General features: G+C 31.6%; 1 protein-coding gene across 2 annotated transcripts in view; it reads left to right on the top strand.

Annotated features, from left to right (window-relative positions):
* The window catches only part of LOC107449996 (Src homology 2 domain-containing protein sprint), a 58956-nt gene that overhangs the window by 25913 nt on the left and 16966 nt on the right, over positions 1–16077 (top strand). The window contains exons 3-12 of one of the 2 annotated variants that reach the window (XM_016065697.3): positions 2795–2925; positions 3947–4083; positions 7404–7598; positions 8922–9109; positions 9990–10084; positions 10596–12247; positions 14092–14245; positions 15188–15263; positions 15342–15444; positions 15757–15846. In XM_016065697.3, the coding sequence (XP_015921183.1) occupies positions 2880–2925; positions 3947–4083; positions 7404–7598; positions 8922–9109; positions 9990–10084; positions 10596–12247; positions 14092–14245; positions 15188–15263; positions 15342–15444; positions 15757–15846 (2736 nt within the window). In that variant the 5' untranslated portion in view covers positions 2795–2879. Of the gene's footprint in view, positions 1–2794; positions 2926–3946; positions 4218–7403; positions 7599–8921; positions 9110–9989; positions 10085–10595; positions 12248–14091; positions 14246–15187; positions 15264–15341; positions 15445–15756; positions 15847–16077 lie in introns of both variants that reach the window. The other variant, XM_016065696.3, reaches the window with a different exon arrangement.

Genomic DNA, 16077 nt, shown 5'->3' with positions numbered 1-16077 from the left:
AAAAAAACAATAAATTTTCAATAATCAAAACCTCAAAACGAAAACGAATTCTTCAACAAAGAAAGATATAAAAACGCTTACTTTGCACATACAAAGAATTAGACTAGCTGTCTCCTTGAAGTGATCATGTATCGTTAACTGTCATTTTCGATTTTGCCCTTGAAATTAAAAATAACACTTTATTTTCTCTTGCTTTAAATTCCTCTAGTTCGTAAAATACTTCCCGTGGCCTATTGCACCATGTACAAGAAGGTAGGGCAATCAATATCGAAAACAATAACAAATATTTATTTAAACAAAACAACGTTCCATATTATTAGGGTGGAACCCTTCAGATTATAAAGTTATATTAGAAGACAATTAATTCAAGCCAATGCTTACTGCTTGGTGGTTCAATGTAGACTGACTATCAGCCCTCTGGTGGGGAGATTTCAAATTAATTAAATTTACATCTACATTTCTCAACAGACGCCTGGCGTGGTGTCATCGTCATCGTACCTGGACCATCCAATGGCATCGGGTATTGTTCACGGATGAATCTCGTTTCTGTCTGTGGAGAAATGAAGGCCGTCGACGGGTATGGCGGCGATCCGGAGAATGCTACGAACCAGCCCATTACGCCGAGCGTCACAACGGTCCTACACCGGGCATCATGGTTTGGGGTGGCATAATGTTTGATCGCAGAACGCCCCTGGTACACATTCACGGCAGTTTGACAACGGACCGCTACGTCACACAAGTTGTGAATCCCGTTGTTCTGCCCTTGTTGCAGGGCGCACCCAACACGGTATTGCAGCAAGACAATGCCAGGCCGCATGTCGCACGGCGAACTCTTAACAGCCTGACTGGATTTGACATCCTTTCCTTGGCCGGCAGCCTCTCCAGATCTGAATCCCATAGAACACCTATGGGATCTCATTGGACGTGGCATGAACAGAGGACCAATGGCGCAAACCATCGATTATCTGCGCACAGCGGTGGATGTGACTTGGCAAAGGTTACCTCAGGCAACCATCAATGGAGTCATTGATAGCTTGCCTCGCCGGATTGAGGCCTGTATAGCTGCCCGAGGTGGCCACATTAGATATTGAATAAATTGCTTTATAATGATTTTATTAGTCTGTTTTTTTAATCATTTGCATATCCATCTCCTCACTACTATCGCTCCTGAAATTTGCATGACGCTACGTGCATTATTTCTTGGTGTTGCAATTTCACTTTTGAGGAGTGTATTTATAGAAAAGCCCTTATCATTGTGAGTTGCTTTTAAAAAGTACAAAAACTACTTAGAAAATTGCTTAAAACTTTTTAAATTGCTGAGATATTCGAATCGGACTCTTTTCATTAGTTGCCAAATACGTTTCACTACAAAATTATGAGGAAAAATTTTTCATTTTTTCCCACGCGAGCACAGTATAAAATAACTACTTGAATTACTCATACATTGCACAAATTTTTTTCAAATTTGAAAAAAAAAATTTTATTAATTTTAAATTGCTCTAAAAATTTTGTTTAATTTTATTGAATATTTTTAAATTTACAGCAAATAAAAAAAAAAATACACGACAAAAAAATAGTTTTTTTTTTTTTTCTTTTTATTATTAAAATGTCCATATCTTTATAAATATTTTAGCTAGGCTTACTTACTTTTGTGCAGTTATTGCATTTAGTAACCAAAATAGTTTTTAAAAATTACAAATTTATTGTTACATCTTATGGTTAAGGGTGCTTAAAAACACTATTTTTCGTTTGTAATTTAATAAAAAGAATGTTTTTGAACCCCCTATACTAAGAAATATAGCGATAAGCTTGTAGCTTATATGAAATACGTTTCTTATTCTATGCAATTGCAGCTCAAAGTTTTTGTGAACCTAGCTTAAATATTCATGAAGCTAATGTACATTTTTATATAAAAAAAAACTAATGTTTTTTTACTTACGTTTTCTTACTAGTGAACTGCTATAATATTCCATAAAATTAAAAAAAAAAATTAGAGTAATTTTTAGTTTATAATATAAATATCCTTTTAAAATTTGAAAAAAATTGGGTAAAAATTGCACAAGATATGAGTATTTAAAGTAATCCTTTCCTACTTCTGCGCATTTACAAAACTTTTTCATAATTTTGTTTAGAATCGTATATCGTTACTTATGACAAATGTCCGATTTGAAAATGTAAAAAGTTTCTAACATAGTTTCTAAGTAGTTCTTGTACTTTTTTTCATAGTGAAAGCTCTGAATGATAAGGTGTTTTTCACAAATACCATTTTGTAATAAAAAACAAAATTTGAAAACAAATGGTAATACCCTAAAATGATGGTCCTGACAACAAAATGCGATGGTATTGGGAAATAAATAATGATATAATAGGGTGCAGTTCTATATAATGTCATATATGCAACAATAATTGTTATTAAACTTTGTTTTATCTTACAAAATGGTATTTGTGGGAAACCTTTTATCATTTAAAGCTTTTCAAAAGAGTACAAAAACTACTTAGAAATATTCTAGAAACTTTTTTCGTTCAAGATATTTAAAACGGACTTTTGTCATAAGTTTTTTATGTGGACAGATTTGAATTTTAGGTTTTTAATAAAAGGAAGAGGTCAATAATTTTAATCTCTTAATGTCTATAATTTTTACCCCTTAATTCTAAAGTTTAACTGTAAAATTTTAATGTTCAAAATCTAAAAAATTTAAAATTGCTCTAATTAGTTTGATAACGAAATTTATAATAAATGATATTTTTTAAATTTAATTTCATGTTTCCAGATTTAATATTTTTTATCTTTTAGCTGATTAGTGGTGTTGCCCATGACTTAGATTTGATGCTACAGGATTTGTTCCCTGATGCAATACCGTCACCACTAAGGGAGGAATATGGATTTACAGACGACATCATCTTGGACCACGAATCCTTTGCCAAGTGCGTACTTTATATCATTTGTCCTCACTATTAATCTTGAAATTTATGGTTTTCATTTCTGCATATTGAAAGCATACCTGCCAAGTCTGCTGTTTTTTAACGAAGACTCCTATATTTACAACTCTCTCCTGTTTACCTATATATTCTCAAATTTTTCCGTATTTGTTGAAGAAAATTGGCGATAAAATGTCCACTAATGGAAAAAATACTTCTCTTATTCCTCAACAGATGATCCTATTGCCAGTACTGCAGTATATTGAGTGTGTATAGTTTAAGTAATTATAAATAAAGGTTTTGTAAAAAATCTTCTTTAGATTAAGATTTATATACTTCGCTAAATGTAAGTGCTTATATTATTTACAATTTTGAATTTCTCTTTTTAACTTACATGTTTATGCATAATGTATCAAAACTTTACTTGTAGCCCTAAAAATGTAGCAACTTTTTTGTATGTTTAAATTAACATGTTATTTATTTTTCGCTATCTGAAAAATCAGGTTACCACAATGAAACAATCAACTTATTAGTTGGTAAAACCAATCATCACTCGCTATTTAAAAACTATAATGTGAAGGACCAACTGATTTAAAAATACTGTTGCAGCTAAGGAAATTAACATGTCATTAAATTTATTTTTCAATTTCTAAAAAATCTAGTCAAAACAATCAACAAATTAAATGATAGAATAAGAGAAGCAAACTTTTAAACTTGACTATACAGAAGTGTTAATGTGCACATTACCTAGCTAAAATGTTGAAAACTCTTGATTCCGCATTTTGAAGAAAATCAGTTTATCTGCTTATTAGCTAGGGTAATGTGCCAGGGTTTGATTTTTGACATCATGCAAGGGTGCCATCCTCTCTGCAGAGGATGAAAAATTGCAATGTTGTGTCTTCGGATCATCTTCAGGGATGTTTACCAGACTGTTGCCAATGGCCCATTGTGCAGCTGTAGTGCGATGTAAATAAAGTACCTACTTACCTATCAGAAAATATATTAACAATAATTTATCTGTTTCCAGCCGTGCCTCTGTATTGGAGCAGTTCATGCGAAGAGCTGGATCAGATGTCCAAATCCTTGGGTCTGAGAACGTCAGCGGCGAGTATAGAAGCAGCAAGTCCCTGTTCGCAGAGACCCCAACATCTGACAGCTATGACGGTAAAACAACACCCACTAGTGCTTCTTCTTCTTCACCTCCGCCTCCTGCTCCACCTCCTTGCTCTGTGCAGTATCCTGCTGAATATTCTGCGCACCTCATGGGCATGCAGGCTTCTGAGTCTTTGGAGGCTCAGGTACCTTTTGCTTCTCTCTAACTGCTTCTAATACTTCCATCCTTACTAATATTTATACTTTGACTAACTTTCAATTCACTGTCATTCAACACCTTAATAACTTTCGATCTAATGTTCAGACTTTCACATACTAAAATGCTGATTCAAAAATGCTCCTACATGGTACTTGACTTTGACTAACTTTCAATTCACTCTCATTTAACAGCTTAATAACTTTCGATCTAATATTCAGACTTTCACGTACTAAAATGCTGATTTAAAAATGCTCCTACAAACATGGAAGATTTAACTTCTTCCATGTTGACCCAAATTTCATGTTAAATTCCAGACATACAATTCTCCTAGGTTAACATGGAAGATTTGACTTCCATGTTAAATTGCAGGCACACAATTCTCCTAGGTTAACATAGAAGAAGATTTGACTTCTTCCATATTAACCTAAGAGAATTGTGTGTCTGGAATTTCATTATTTATTTAGCAACTAATTAATATTTTATGAATACTTTTTTTTTCTTTTTATTTATTGAAATGTTCTCTATTACCTAATTTTAAAGTTGTTAGTATTTTAAAACTTGAACATTTAAGAATTTTGACCTACATCTTCGAAATTTAAAATTTGGTAACTAGATTTGACAGAAAATATTTCAATGAAGTTTTGGGCTCGTGGGCTAACACGGAGGAAATCCCTTTCCTTGTATGAAGGGTTCAAAGGTTTAATCCTAAATAGGATAATTTTTTTCTGAAAATGATATTATAAGTTATTCAGACACGATAACATAATTTCTGAAATCAAATGCTTCTAGAGAAAAGTTTCGAAAAGTTATGCCCTCTCCGGATTTCGAAGTGATCTGATCTAATTTCTTAACTTTGAATACAGTCAGTTAAAATTGTCACTAAAGTTATCAAATGATGTGCATTACAATGCAATTATAATTGATTCAAAGATTATTTATGTAAAATTCTTTTTATGCTCTGTATATTTGCTTATTAAAAACTATTTTGGCAAAATTATGATCTAATCACTTTCTCACTGTTTATAACTGTTGTTACTAATTAAAATTTTATTCTTCCTTTTTTATTGACTATAGCAGTAATAAATGTTTTTAAAGAAATTTAATGGAAAAAAAATTTAAAGAAATTTTTTCTTTTATGATTTTAAATGGCATTTTTTAGCTTATAATATATAGTTTTATAATTGTATCATTCAGTTGCAAAATTGGCTATCCTCTCAAACTTTGGAAATGCGTTTTTGTTTTTTAAAGGTTTTAATCAAACATTTCCATCACCTGCAATTCGATCAAATCGTCATTTTATATACATTTGAAAATCAAATTTTACAGCAAAGCGGGGCAAATCATTCATAGGGGAAGCTGCAAAGTTGACAATTTCTATGCACACTAAATGTCACTTTTGATTAAGAATCTACTTATCACTTTGTGTTTAGCATTGTTGTGTCTTTACCTGTGACTATACAGGTTAAGCTTCATGTTGAGTTTTGTTTGTTTTATTTCACTTATTTTTTTTATTTATTAATTTTTATTTATTTATATTTATTTATTTTTGTTTGTTTATTTTTATTTATTTATGATTTTAGTGCAAAAATGTGGGGAAGCTCCTAATAAATCGAAAAAGGAAAGTAATCCTATGTCATTAAAAAGAATTCAAGCCAAAGTAGGGCTGTAATGAATATTCAACCACTATTCAGTATTCTACCCTTTCCTTGAATATTCGTTTGGTCGAAAGTATTGCTAAATATTCGCTAAACAGGGGTCTGTCCAGGCCAAATTTACTACCATTTAGCGGTACTTTCACAAATTCAACTTTAGGAAAAACAGTACTTTTAGAAAATACTTTTCCTTAAAATTTTATTTTTGTATCCCGTAAGAAACGATAAATCCATATTTTTGTCATATTTTTGTGATGATTTTTTAATACAATTTTTAATTTTCACAAATTATGTCTAAATTTTCACAAAATAGGTACCTCTCAGAAAAACCTAGACAGACCCTTGCTAAAGTATTTCGTAAAAAGATATTTTTCAACAAATTTTTTTTTAAATTTGAATAGATTTAATAAAGAATAGTCTAAAATCGTATTTTTTACTATACATTTTTAGAAATAGTTATTCACACATATTTGGTAAGCTCTAAATATTGTGCACGACTTGCAAATTTATGTTCTGGAAGACAAATGGATAAGCAAAATTTGAAGAATTAAAACTAGATTGCTTTATACTGAACCATGAGTAAAATAACCAAAAGTTTTTTTTTAACACTTAATCAAATTAACTTGATAAAAACATGGTATCTGTGCACCTGGAAAGTCATGAACTTCGGTATTGAACTAAATTTGTCATGGAATGTCGTGATTTTCACTATTTTTTTTTTAAAAAATCATGGAAAGTCATGGATTTAGGTCGCCGAAAAATCTAATTTTTAAAATGGACCCCCCCCCCCACAATTTCATCGTGTTCTTAATATTCCTAACAGAATCACTACTGACAATCATATTTTATTAGAATATAAAATGTCTTTATCATGTTCATTAAAAATTATGTTCTTTAAAAAAATGAAAGAAAAAACATCATTTCTAGAGCGAACTATCTTTTAAACTTCTGTGATTTAAGAATTTTTATCATTTATTTATTTTTTTTATCAATTTAAATTTCAAGCCGAAGCAAGCCACTTATTGGCGATTTTTTTTTATTTCGAAATGAGAACAGACAAATAAGGAGTATTTCTTTACTTTCTGATGAACAAGAAAAGTATCTTCAGAATATAATTCTGCAGAAAAAACGAAGAAAAAAATTTGCTTTTGTATTTTTATTTCAGCTATTTTATTGCTTCAACTCTTTCTTTACTCTGTTTTTTAAATTTATCATCTTTAAATATGAAGATGCAGAGTATAGCAGTTTTGGTTGTACCTATCATTCAATGAATGTTATTATAATGCTTTTTTTAATTTATTGTTACGTTTTTGTCGGAGAAAATAGTAACTTCTTTAAGTCATGAAAAATTCTTGGAATAAGTCATGGAAAATCATGAAAAGTCATGAATTTGAAAATCTAAAATGTAGCAGATACCCTATACGAAGTTTAAAATTTGTGATCTATTTATTCTATTGCACTACATTTAGTTGAACTTTTTATTTGTCTGATATACATTAATATTTTTATTTTTAATGAAGTCTGCTATGGTGAGTAGTTCATCAGTCAGTTCAGTCCAAGAAACATCGGATGGTGAAAGCAGTCATACAAGTAGCAGTTTTGCACCTTGTGACATTGGTCTTCTGGAACGCTTAATACGCACACACCCTATATGGTTTTTGCCTGGAATTGGCCGAGCTGGAGCTGTACATTTGTTGCAAGGAAAAGAAGTGGGGGTAATCATCAAACTTATCCTTTTTCTAAAAAATGCTCTTATGCAACAAATTTTATAAAAATTGTAAAGAAAGCTTTGTCAGCAGTTTAAGTTCTAGTTGTTATTTTTTCTAAGTATAATAAAAAATTAGATATTTAAGTAATTGCATAATGTTTAAAATGCACATGGAAGGAAAATTTGATTAAAACAAATTAATATTTTCTTTTCTAAAAAGTTATGGTTTGTTTAATAAAACTGGGCTCCACATATTCCTAAGTAATGCAAAGTAAAACATTAATTTGTAATAACTGTACTGTTAAGTTTCATTGTTTTTCATTTGTTATTTTTAAGTTACGAGAGCCGATTTAAAGTATTTAAGTATGCTTTCTAATCAATTTTTCTGCTTAATTTTAATAATCAGGGGTGATTGTGCTCCAGAAAAATCTGGATTTTTCGCTAACCGTGATCCGAAAATTTCCGGAAGTTCAAAGCTCAGAAATTCCAAGAAATCATCTATCACCTTTATTTATAAAAATTCTTGTATATTTTATTTAAAAATATTAGAACTAGAATTCATGCTTGGCATCGCATTTGTAAATATTTTTTCTGGTAGAATAATAAATGAGATTAGTGAGAAAAGTAAACTTGTACATAATTATTCATTTAAGTTATGCAGCATTTAATTTATTTAAAATTTCGTGTTTTGAAAATATCAATGATTTAAATTTATAAAGATATTAATTTTTTGAACTCTGTCATTTATGATTTTACTCAAGAAATTTTCAGGAATTTTGAGTTGGGCTCACAATCACCCCTAGTAATATAAAAGTTGAGGTATTTGCGTAATGCTTAAAATTCGCTTGGTAGGAAAAATTGATTAAAACAATTTAATATTTTCCTTTCTAAAAAGTTATGGTTTGTTTAATAAAACAAAGCTCCACGTATACCTAAGCAATACAAAGTGAAACATTAATTTGTAATAGCTCTTAAGTTTCATTGTTTTTTATTTGTTATTTTTAAGTTACAAGAGCATAATTAGTTTCGAATTAAAGTATTTAAGTATACTTTCTAATCATACTTTCTACTAAATTTTAATAATGCATTTTACTCATATAATTTGCTTGAATGTTGACGACTAAAATGTCAGGATTGTGATTATATGTAAGCTATCATTAATAAATCTTTCTTATTTTACTACAGTAATGATTCACCCTTTTTTGATTTAAAAAGTATTGAAAGTGTCAGTTAATTGGGGTTTTTTTAAAAATTGTAGGTAGATTAGTTTGTGCATAAAATATAATGTTTGTCTTTTTATACAAATGCTAATGATGACTTGTGTTGTTAGAACTTCATTGTGCGTCAGTCAAGCAAGCCCAATACAATGGCCCTGTCTGTTCGGCTGCCTGAAAACAAAGGACCTTATGTGGAGCACTACTTAATTGAAACTGTGGGTGATGCTCAGTTGCGATTGGAAGGCTCCGACAACAATTTTCATGCCATCCCTATGTTGGTAGCTCATTATTGTCAGTGCTGGTGAGTTATCATTACAGAATTGAATTTTGATGCTACGTATCTTGTTTTACATGTTGCATAGCGTTTTTAGAAGGCGCTTATTTTTTTTCAAATCTAGCAGTTTTAACAATTATAGTTAAACTGTCTTCGTGTCTTGTACACTTACTCCCATTTTAAAAAAATTTAAAAATTAAATAAAAATTTTAGAGATGAAATTAAACTTTTTAAAATGTAAATGAATGTTATACGGTTTGTTACTTCCATAACAGCCAATTTTTAATTTTAATAAGATTTAAACTATCATGAACGCTTCTTTTGGAGAGTAATAATTTGAGGAAGTGTGCATGACACAAAAATTATGTCACATTTTAACAACCAATCAGGATCAAGATACCCTTACTATGTCACTTGCAGGTATCCTATTAGAAAATTTTTTGTAGATTTTTCACAAAAAGTCTAGGATGGTAGCCTATTTCTTTTCTGCAAGGACAAAGAAATTTATACTGTTTTCATAGCTCCTCATTAATCAGGGTTACCCCTAAAATAACAAGGAAAATGTAGGGAATTTTGAGTTTTTTCTTTACAAACTGGGAATTTTGTTTCTTATTTCCGTCTTTTAAAAAAATGGTGATTACTCAAAGCGGGATATTTCAGTTATGCTAAGCTATTTCATTTACGATAGCATTATTTTCATGTGTACAGCTGTTCCTTTTTTTTCCTTAAGTTTTTCCAGCAATTAAAACTAGTATAGTTACCCAATATAGGTCACACAAGAGCACAGTAATTGTGTTTCCTCTTAATATATTGTGTATAATATGTTCTGGGAAAACAGGGGGAAATTTTTTTTCTAGATTTAAGTGACAACCCTGTTCATCCACATTAACAAGAGTTCTCATTTCAGTGATGAATTACCCGTGCAACTAGCATTGCCATACTCTCTTGCTCATGCTGCCTCCTCAAGACAAGAATTGTCATCACTGGCTCTCTTAGGACAAGGTAATGTCAATATCTACAATGATAATAAAATTAGTACAAAGGAATTAATTAGTAATTCTTTGCTCGTAAAAGTGAATAATATTTTTATAGGATAATGCTTAAATATATAATTTTTTATTAGGCACTCTCTTATTCTACTCAATCATCTTATAATAAATATATATGCGACAAATGACTATACTATGTCTTAGCATTGTATTTTCTAGTCTCTTTATTTTATGAATTGCTGAGTTTTAATAAATTAAATAAAAAGGCTTGACTGTATCTCACTGAGTTACTTGAAATATTTCTTTTTAGTATTATTGTAAGTTGTAATTTATTAATTTTTTTAAATTGTTCATATGACAAAATCTAATACAAGTAATGAACTAAGTCCTTTATAACTTTGAACATTCATACAGTTTTTTTAGAAATTCAATATATTTTTGAGTTAGGGAGTTCTTAGACAAATTCTATTGATGTTTTTAAAAGTAATATTTATGTTTTATTGTGTTATTTTTTTCTTTTTCAGATTTCTGGTTATCCAGCTTAGTTCAGAGTCCAAATGCTCCTTCCTCTACATTGCCAGTTACGGATATTTCTGAAAACATAACACATTCCACATTCAAGCCAGGCCCCAGTGCTCCAAAATTACAAAATGGCTCATCTTCCCTTTCAACTTTGCAGTCCAATGGCAAAGAGCAGCTATCCGACGACACCTCACAAAGCAGCAGAAGCTCTCCTCCTCCTGTTAGACCAAAATATTTAGGACATGCTGCACCACCTCCACCCCCACCTCGTTCTTTCTTGCCTTCCAAAGCCTTGACCCAAACCAATCCCTTGACCTCTGATATACCAGGCAGCTCTGAAAGTTCCCCTGATCTTTCTTCCCAGAGCAGCAATTTTAAAGACTTCCCAGAGGAACAATGTTCAGAAAAGTCATTCACTTCTGATCTCAAAGGAAGTAAAAAAATCCCTCAAGTTGCTCATTATAAACAGTCAAACATAGTTGACTTACCACCTGCTTACTATAAAAGCAGCCTTGCGGATAAAATGAGCGATTATGAAGACATATGGGGCAATACCATGAGAAAAGAGAGAGAAAAATTATCTAAATCTTTCGTAAAGAGCCTTAATGAGGAGAACTTAATGGGACAAATCGTTGAACTGCCGAGTGATAAGATAATTGCAAGCTTCCGGTGCACTTTTACGCAAGGGACTCAAACGGAACCCGCTTCCGAGCACCACCTTCTTAAGTCTGATTCGAATTGTGATTCGGAAAGCTCATCATTGAAAAGTTGTAACAAAATATCTAGTCCATTTTATTCTGAGCCTGTCGATTCACTCCCTACCCATTTGGAAAATATCAACCGCTCAAATTCTGTTAATTCTGAACAGAAATTGCCCGACAGACTTTTTAATCATCGTTTCTCTGATCCAAATCTTCATTGGCCTCAAAACTCTCAGTGCCGCAAGATAGACGCCACTCTTGTCGAGGACCGTCTTACTAGTCTTTCCTCCAGTGTAGATAATATTAAAGCTCTTGGGCCATCTCCAATCCATAAAAAGCAGCAAGGGGATGCCCATTGGGTTAAAGACTTGACTCACGCTGCAGTAAAAAAAGATTGTCAAACTCAGGTATCAAGTAGGGATTTATGCAATTTGAAAACAGAGCACAAGAAGCTTTCCTCTCCTGAAAAATCCAAAAGTGCTTGGCCATTAGATTCCTCTTGGGAATGGATGGCTCATGACGACAGCAGCAGTGAGGAAGAGATTGTACCAGGTACTTTGGGATCCCGGTTCCCTCTGCACGTAAAGTACCCCAAGTCAGACTGTATTTTAGGAGACACAACAACCGTTGAGGACATCATAGCTTTACAATCTCCAGATTTATCCCTTACTGGAATTGTCCCTCAGAATAATGTCATCCGCGCATCTGAATACGATAATTTAGATAATCCCCCCTCTCCTGAGAAGGAGGTTTCAAGCTTGCAGGTGGAGCGAGAAATTGTTGATGATGCTGCGACAGAGTTTTGTGAACCTTGGGACAGTCTCCGTTGGGAGAGGCTCTTACGCTTAATTATACCTGAAACTGATATCTTGGCTGATGACGACACGATTCAGCGAGAGAAAATAGAAAATCAAAGAAACTACATGTTGGAGCATAATCAGAAAACTGATATTGTTAGTAGCTTAAATTTTTATCTTGTATCAATCTATATTATATAATATACTAATGCATATTCTGTCAATGGTTAGTAGCACACCAAAGTCAAGCATCACTGGCTGTGGTCAGTAAGTGGGTGGGTGACCACTTTGATCAGCCTACATAGGGACCGGGGTTGCGTGTTAACAGTCCTCATTATAAAGTGCTAGACTTTTCATGCAGGTTGCCAGGCTACTAAGGCAGAGTAGCCATCCCCTCTGCAGAGAATTAAAATTGTGATGGTATGTCTTCAGATTATTCTCATGGGTGTTTCATAATAGCCCATTGTGCAGCTGTAGTGCAAGGTAAATAAAGTACCTGCCTGCCATATTCTGACACAAGTCCAATAAGAAAATTTTTTATCATAATGGCTACTTAGACCTAAAAGCAACTTAAATATAAGTTAAGAAGAATGTAGATGATGAAAGCGAGCTGTTCAAATAAACCATATTATGTATTTTTGCTTCAATTTTGCCTATTAATTTATGCAGTTTATATAATAATTTAAAGCTATATTTCACTTTGTATTAGCTATATTGCTTAATAATAGGTTTATAATTACTTAGTTAAGCCTCATTAAAATATTTTAGGACTGTTTGCTCCTAAAAATTGTTCCTGGCACACAAAAAATTTAGAATTTTTATATGCCAGGAAGCTGGAAATACGATTTGCGTGAAGAAAATTTTGGCCTCTAGTTGTTGTTTGGAAATAAGTATTTATATTTAAATACATTGCATTAAAAAATTTAATGAAAGGGTCAAGATTTTTTTTCCTGTTCTAAGATTTTTATCTGTTATATAAAAACTTCCCCGTTACTATATTTTAGTGTGATAAACTTTTGTTGGTAGCTTTTAAATTTTTAAATAAAATTCTGGTAATAATTTCCGTAATAGTTTTCTAACTTTTATTTTGAGGCTTATTTAGTCGTGATTTGTTACCATGTAATTGTTAAGTACCACATGTTACTTATGGATGGTGTTTACTACACTAGGGAGTGCTACAAGCTCTTGACTTCCTATACTTCTGGGTTGCTGTTTTTAGTGTGTTTTGAAGACATTTCGTTCATAATGTGATCATTGTATTTTGAGACTCTCTTAAGTTGTATTCCTTGTATGCGTGTATTTATTACCCGATTTATTATTTGTGCTTAAAAGAATTGCCATTTGAAAAAGAAATCATTATAAATCACTTGTTAACAATATACCAACTTTGAAATTTAAACGTAAATGATAATTTGTAAAATGAACTTAATACATATAACACTAAGGTATGATGGAGCAGGGCATGCTCCAAGAACAAAAAGTAACGAACAAGTAAAAAAAGGTCAAATCAGAGCGGGTTCTTTCTAAATCCAGAAACCATGTTGCCTTTTTTAATAATAAATCTCTAAATAACCGAAACAAATTTTCACTTCAAATTCGCCAGAATTATTTAATATCTTATGAAATACAGCAGATTTGAACTCTGAAGTTATATAGTTTATTTATTTTATTAATAACAAAATTATCAGTTTGAAAATATTGCCTCACAAAATAAATTGTAATAAGCAGCTGCATACTTTCTAGTGAGAACTTGAGATGGTCAATAGCTCCAGATTGTTGTCGTATACATTTATATTGAAAACACCATCCATAGTAATTTTTTGTCACTTATTTTGAAACGACAAATTGGTGTACAAAAATTTTTTTCAATTATAATAATCGCAAATATTCAGAAATGTTCATTGTTTGAAAATTTCTCTAAATGTGTACTTTTGGTTATTATTAAATGTGTTTTACGGCCTTTTGGTATTTACATTTAAGAATGAGGATTCTTTTCACAGAAATCTGACATCTCTCAAAATGAAGATACAGAAAGTAACTCTACCGTTAGTGCGTACAGTGACTTAACTAGTGATGGCAATGATGATACTTCTGCATCAGAGTGCCGAGCCATTAGGTATAAAAGCTTTGAAGAGAGATTGGATCCATTGCTTGGTAGCCATCTTTAATTTAAATCCTTTTAATTGAAATTTTTTCTACATTTATGCAGTATATATAATAATTTAAAGCTATATTTCACTTTGTACTAGCTATATTGCTTAATAATAATTTTCCATCATTAAAATATTTTAAGGCTGTTGGTCCTAAAAATTGTGCCTGGCACAATAAAAAATTAGAATTTTTTTAAAAAATTAGAAAAATTAAGGAAATTAGAAGAAGAAAAAAATTTTCAACTGTATTTCCAAAAATTGTCTACTATTGTGTATTTTAAGTTATCCAACAACGTAAAAATCGAAGATTTAAACTTTTGTACTGTCTATATTTAAAAAAAAAAAAAGATTGTGAAAATGAGTAAACCATGCAAAAACTACAAAAAAATAATAGAAAAAATTTTTTACTTGACAAAATTAGCAAAAATAAGGTAAGTAAAAGTGATTATTAAAATGTTCTATTCAAAACTCGCGAGTCATGATATTGAATTGAAAATAGTGGCATTTTCAAAACCGCATGAACGAGCTTGGCAAGAACTGCTAAAATCAATTAATCTTTGACTTGCGATGAAATCAACACAAATCAAGCGCAGTTTTAAAATGCACAATTCGATGTCAGATTTCAACAGTTTATACAAGTTTTGATACTTTTCGACAGGTTTTTAACCTAACTAACATTAGACAGACAATTAAACTTTTATGGATATTTGGAAAACATGCGGCCAGTTGTAAATTATAAAGTTTGCACAATTATGCAGTTCAAGTCATGTTCTATGAAAACTTAACCTGTAGATATATTGTTACAAAATATTCGAGAATTTAATCTGTTGTAATAATTAAAGTGGATTAATAGAATTTAAAGTTTCAAACTTACTTTACCTATATTGTAGTAACTTTCTTTAAATATTATGTTTTGTTTTGTAAAATTGCCTTTTCTTATTTACAGCAGCTCAAAGAGTTGCTGCTTTGCGAAACAGAAGTGCTTCCAAAATTGGTGAAAATATTAGACATTATATATTTAGGTATGGTTTCCAACATAGCCATTTGTGTAGCCAAAAAATATTTTTTTTTTATGTTTGATATACTCAACCTCTTTACAGGCTGGCAGATGAACGGGACAACACTTTTGCAAAGTCAATTGAACACTTCATTCAGTGTACTAAAGAAAGCACTGAAACCAAACCTGGAGTTGTTATGAGAAATGTAAGTGACGATTTTTTGCAGACTGAATAAATTTGAATGCATACTTTAAGTGTTAAAAAATACTTATTATTTACTATACTAAAGCCCCTCTCTGCCCCCCCCCCGGCTCTGCAATCCCTGCTTCTCATGTCCTCGCCCAGCAGCGATTCAACTGCTTATTATTAATTATTCACTTTTAGATATTGTTTCTGTCTCCAGCCTTGGCTAGGAAGCTTCATGGTCAGCGTCTAATCATGACACTGCCATTGCTAGAGAGCGTATTTTTTTAAATCTATCATACTATTGTAATGATTCAAATATGGTATGTTCCAGATTCGACAGTTCATGAGTGGCATTAAAAACTATCTTCTAAAGCATGGTGAAGGAAGGTTTGAAAATCTTTTACAAGAAGAAAGAGGCAAAGTATGTGATTTTTTTCTTCTCAAAAAAATGTTCTATTTGAAGACCATTACTAAATATGTGTTTTGTGGGTGAAATCATTTACATAATGCATAGCATTTTTAAAAAAGTGCTTAAAGGGCTGGTTCACTCCTTTGAAGAAACTCTCGCCACGCCATTCCTCCGATTTTCTCTAGTGACGTCACTTTGGCGCAAAGCTCGCACTTTTACTTCAAGAACAGAGCGTTCGGTCTT

The sequence above is a fragment of the Parasteatoda tepidariorum genome, chromosome 6 (genome assembly GCF_043381705.1).
Source record: "Parasteatoda tepidariorum isolate YZ-2023 chromosome 6, CAS_Ptep_4.0, whole genome shotgun sequence".
NCBI lineage: Eukaryota > Metazoa > Arthropoda > Arachnida > Araneae > Theridiidae > Parasteatoda > Parasteatoda tepidariorum.
Note: the sequence above shows the minus strand (reverse complement) of the source record. Positions and strands in the feature narration are given on the sequence as shown.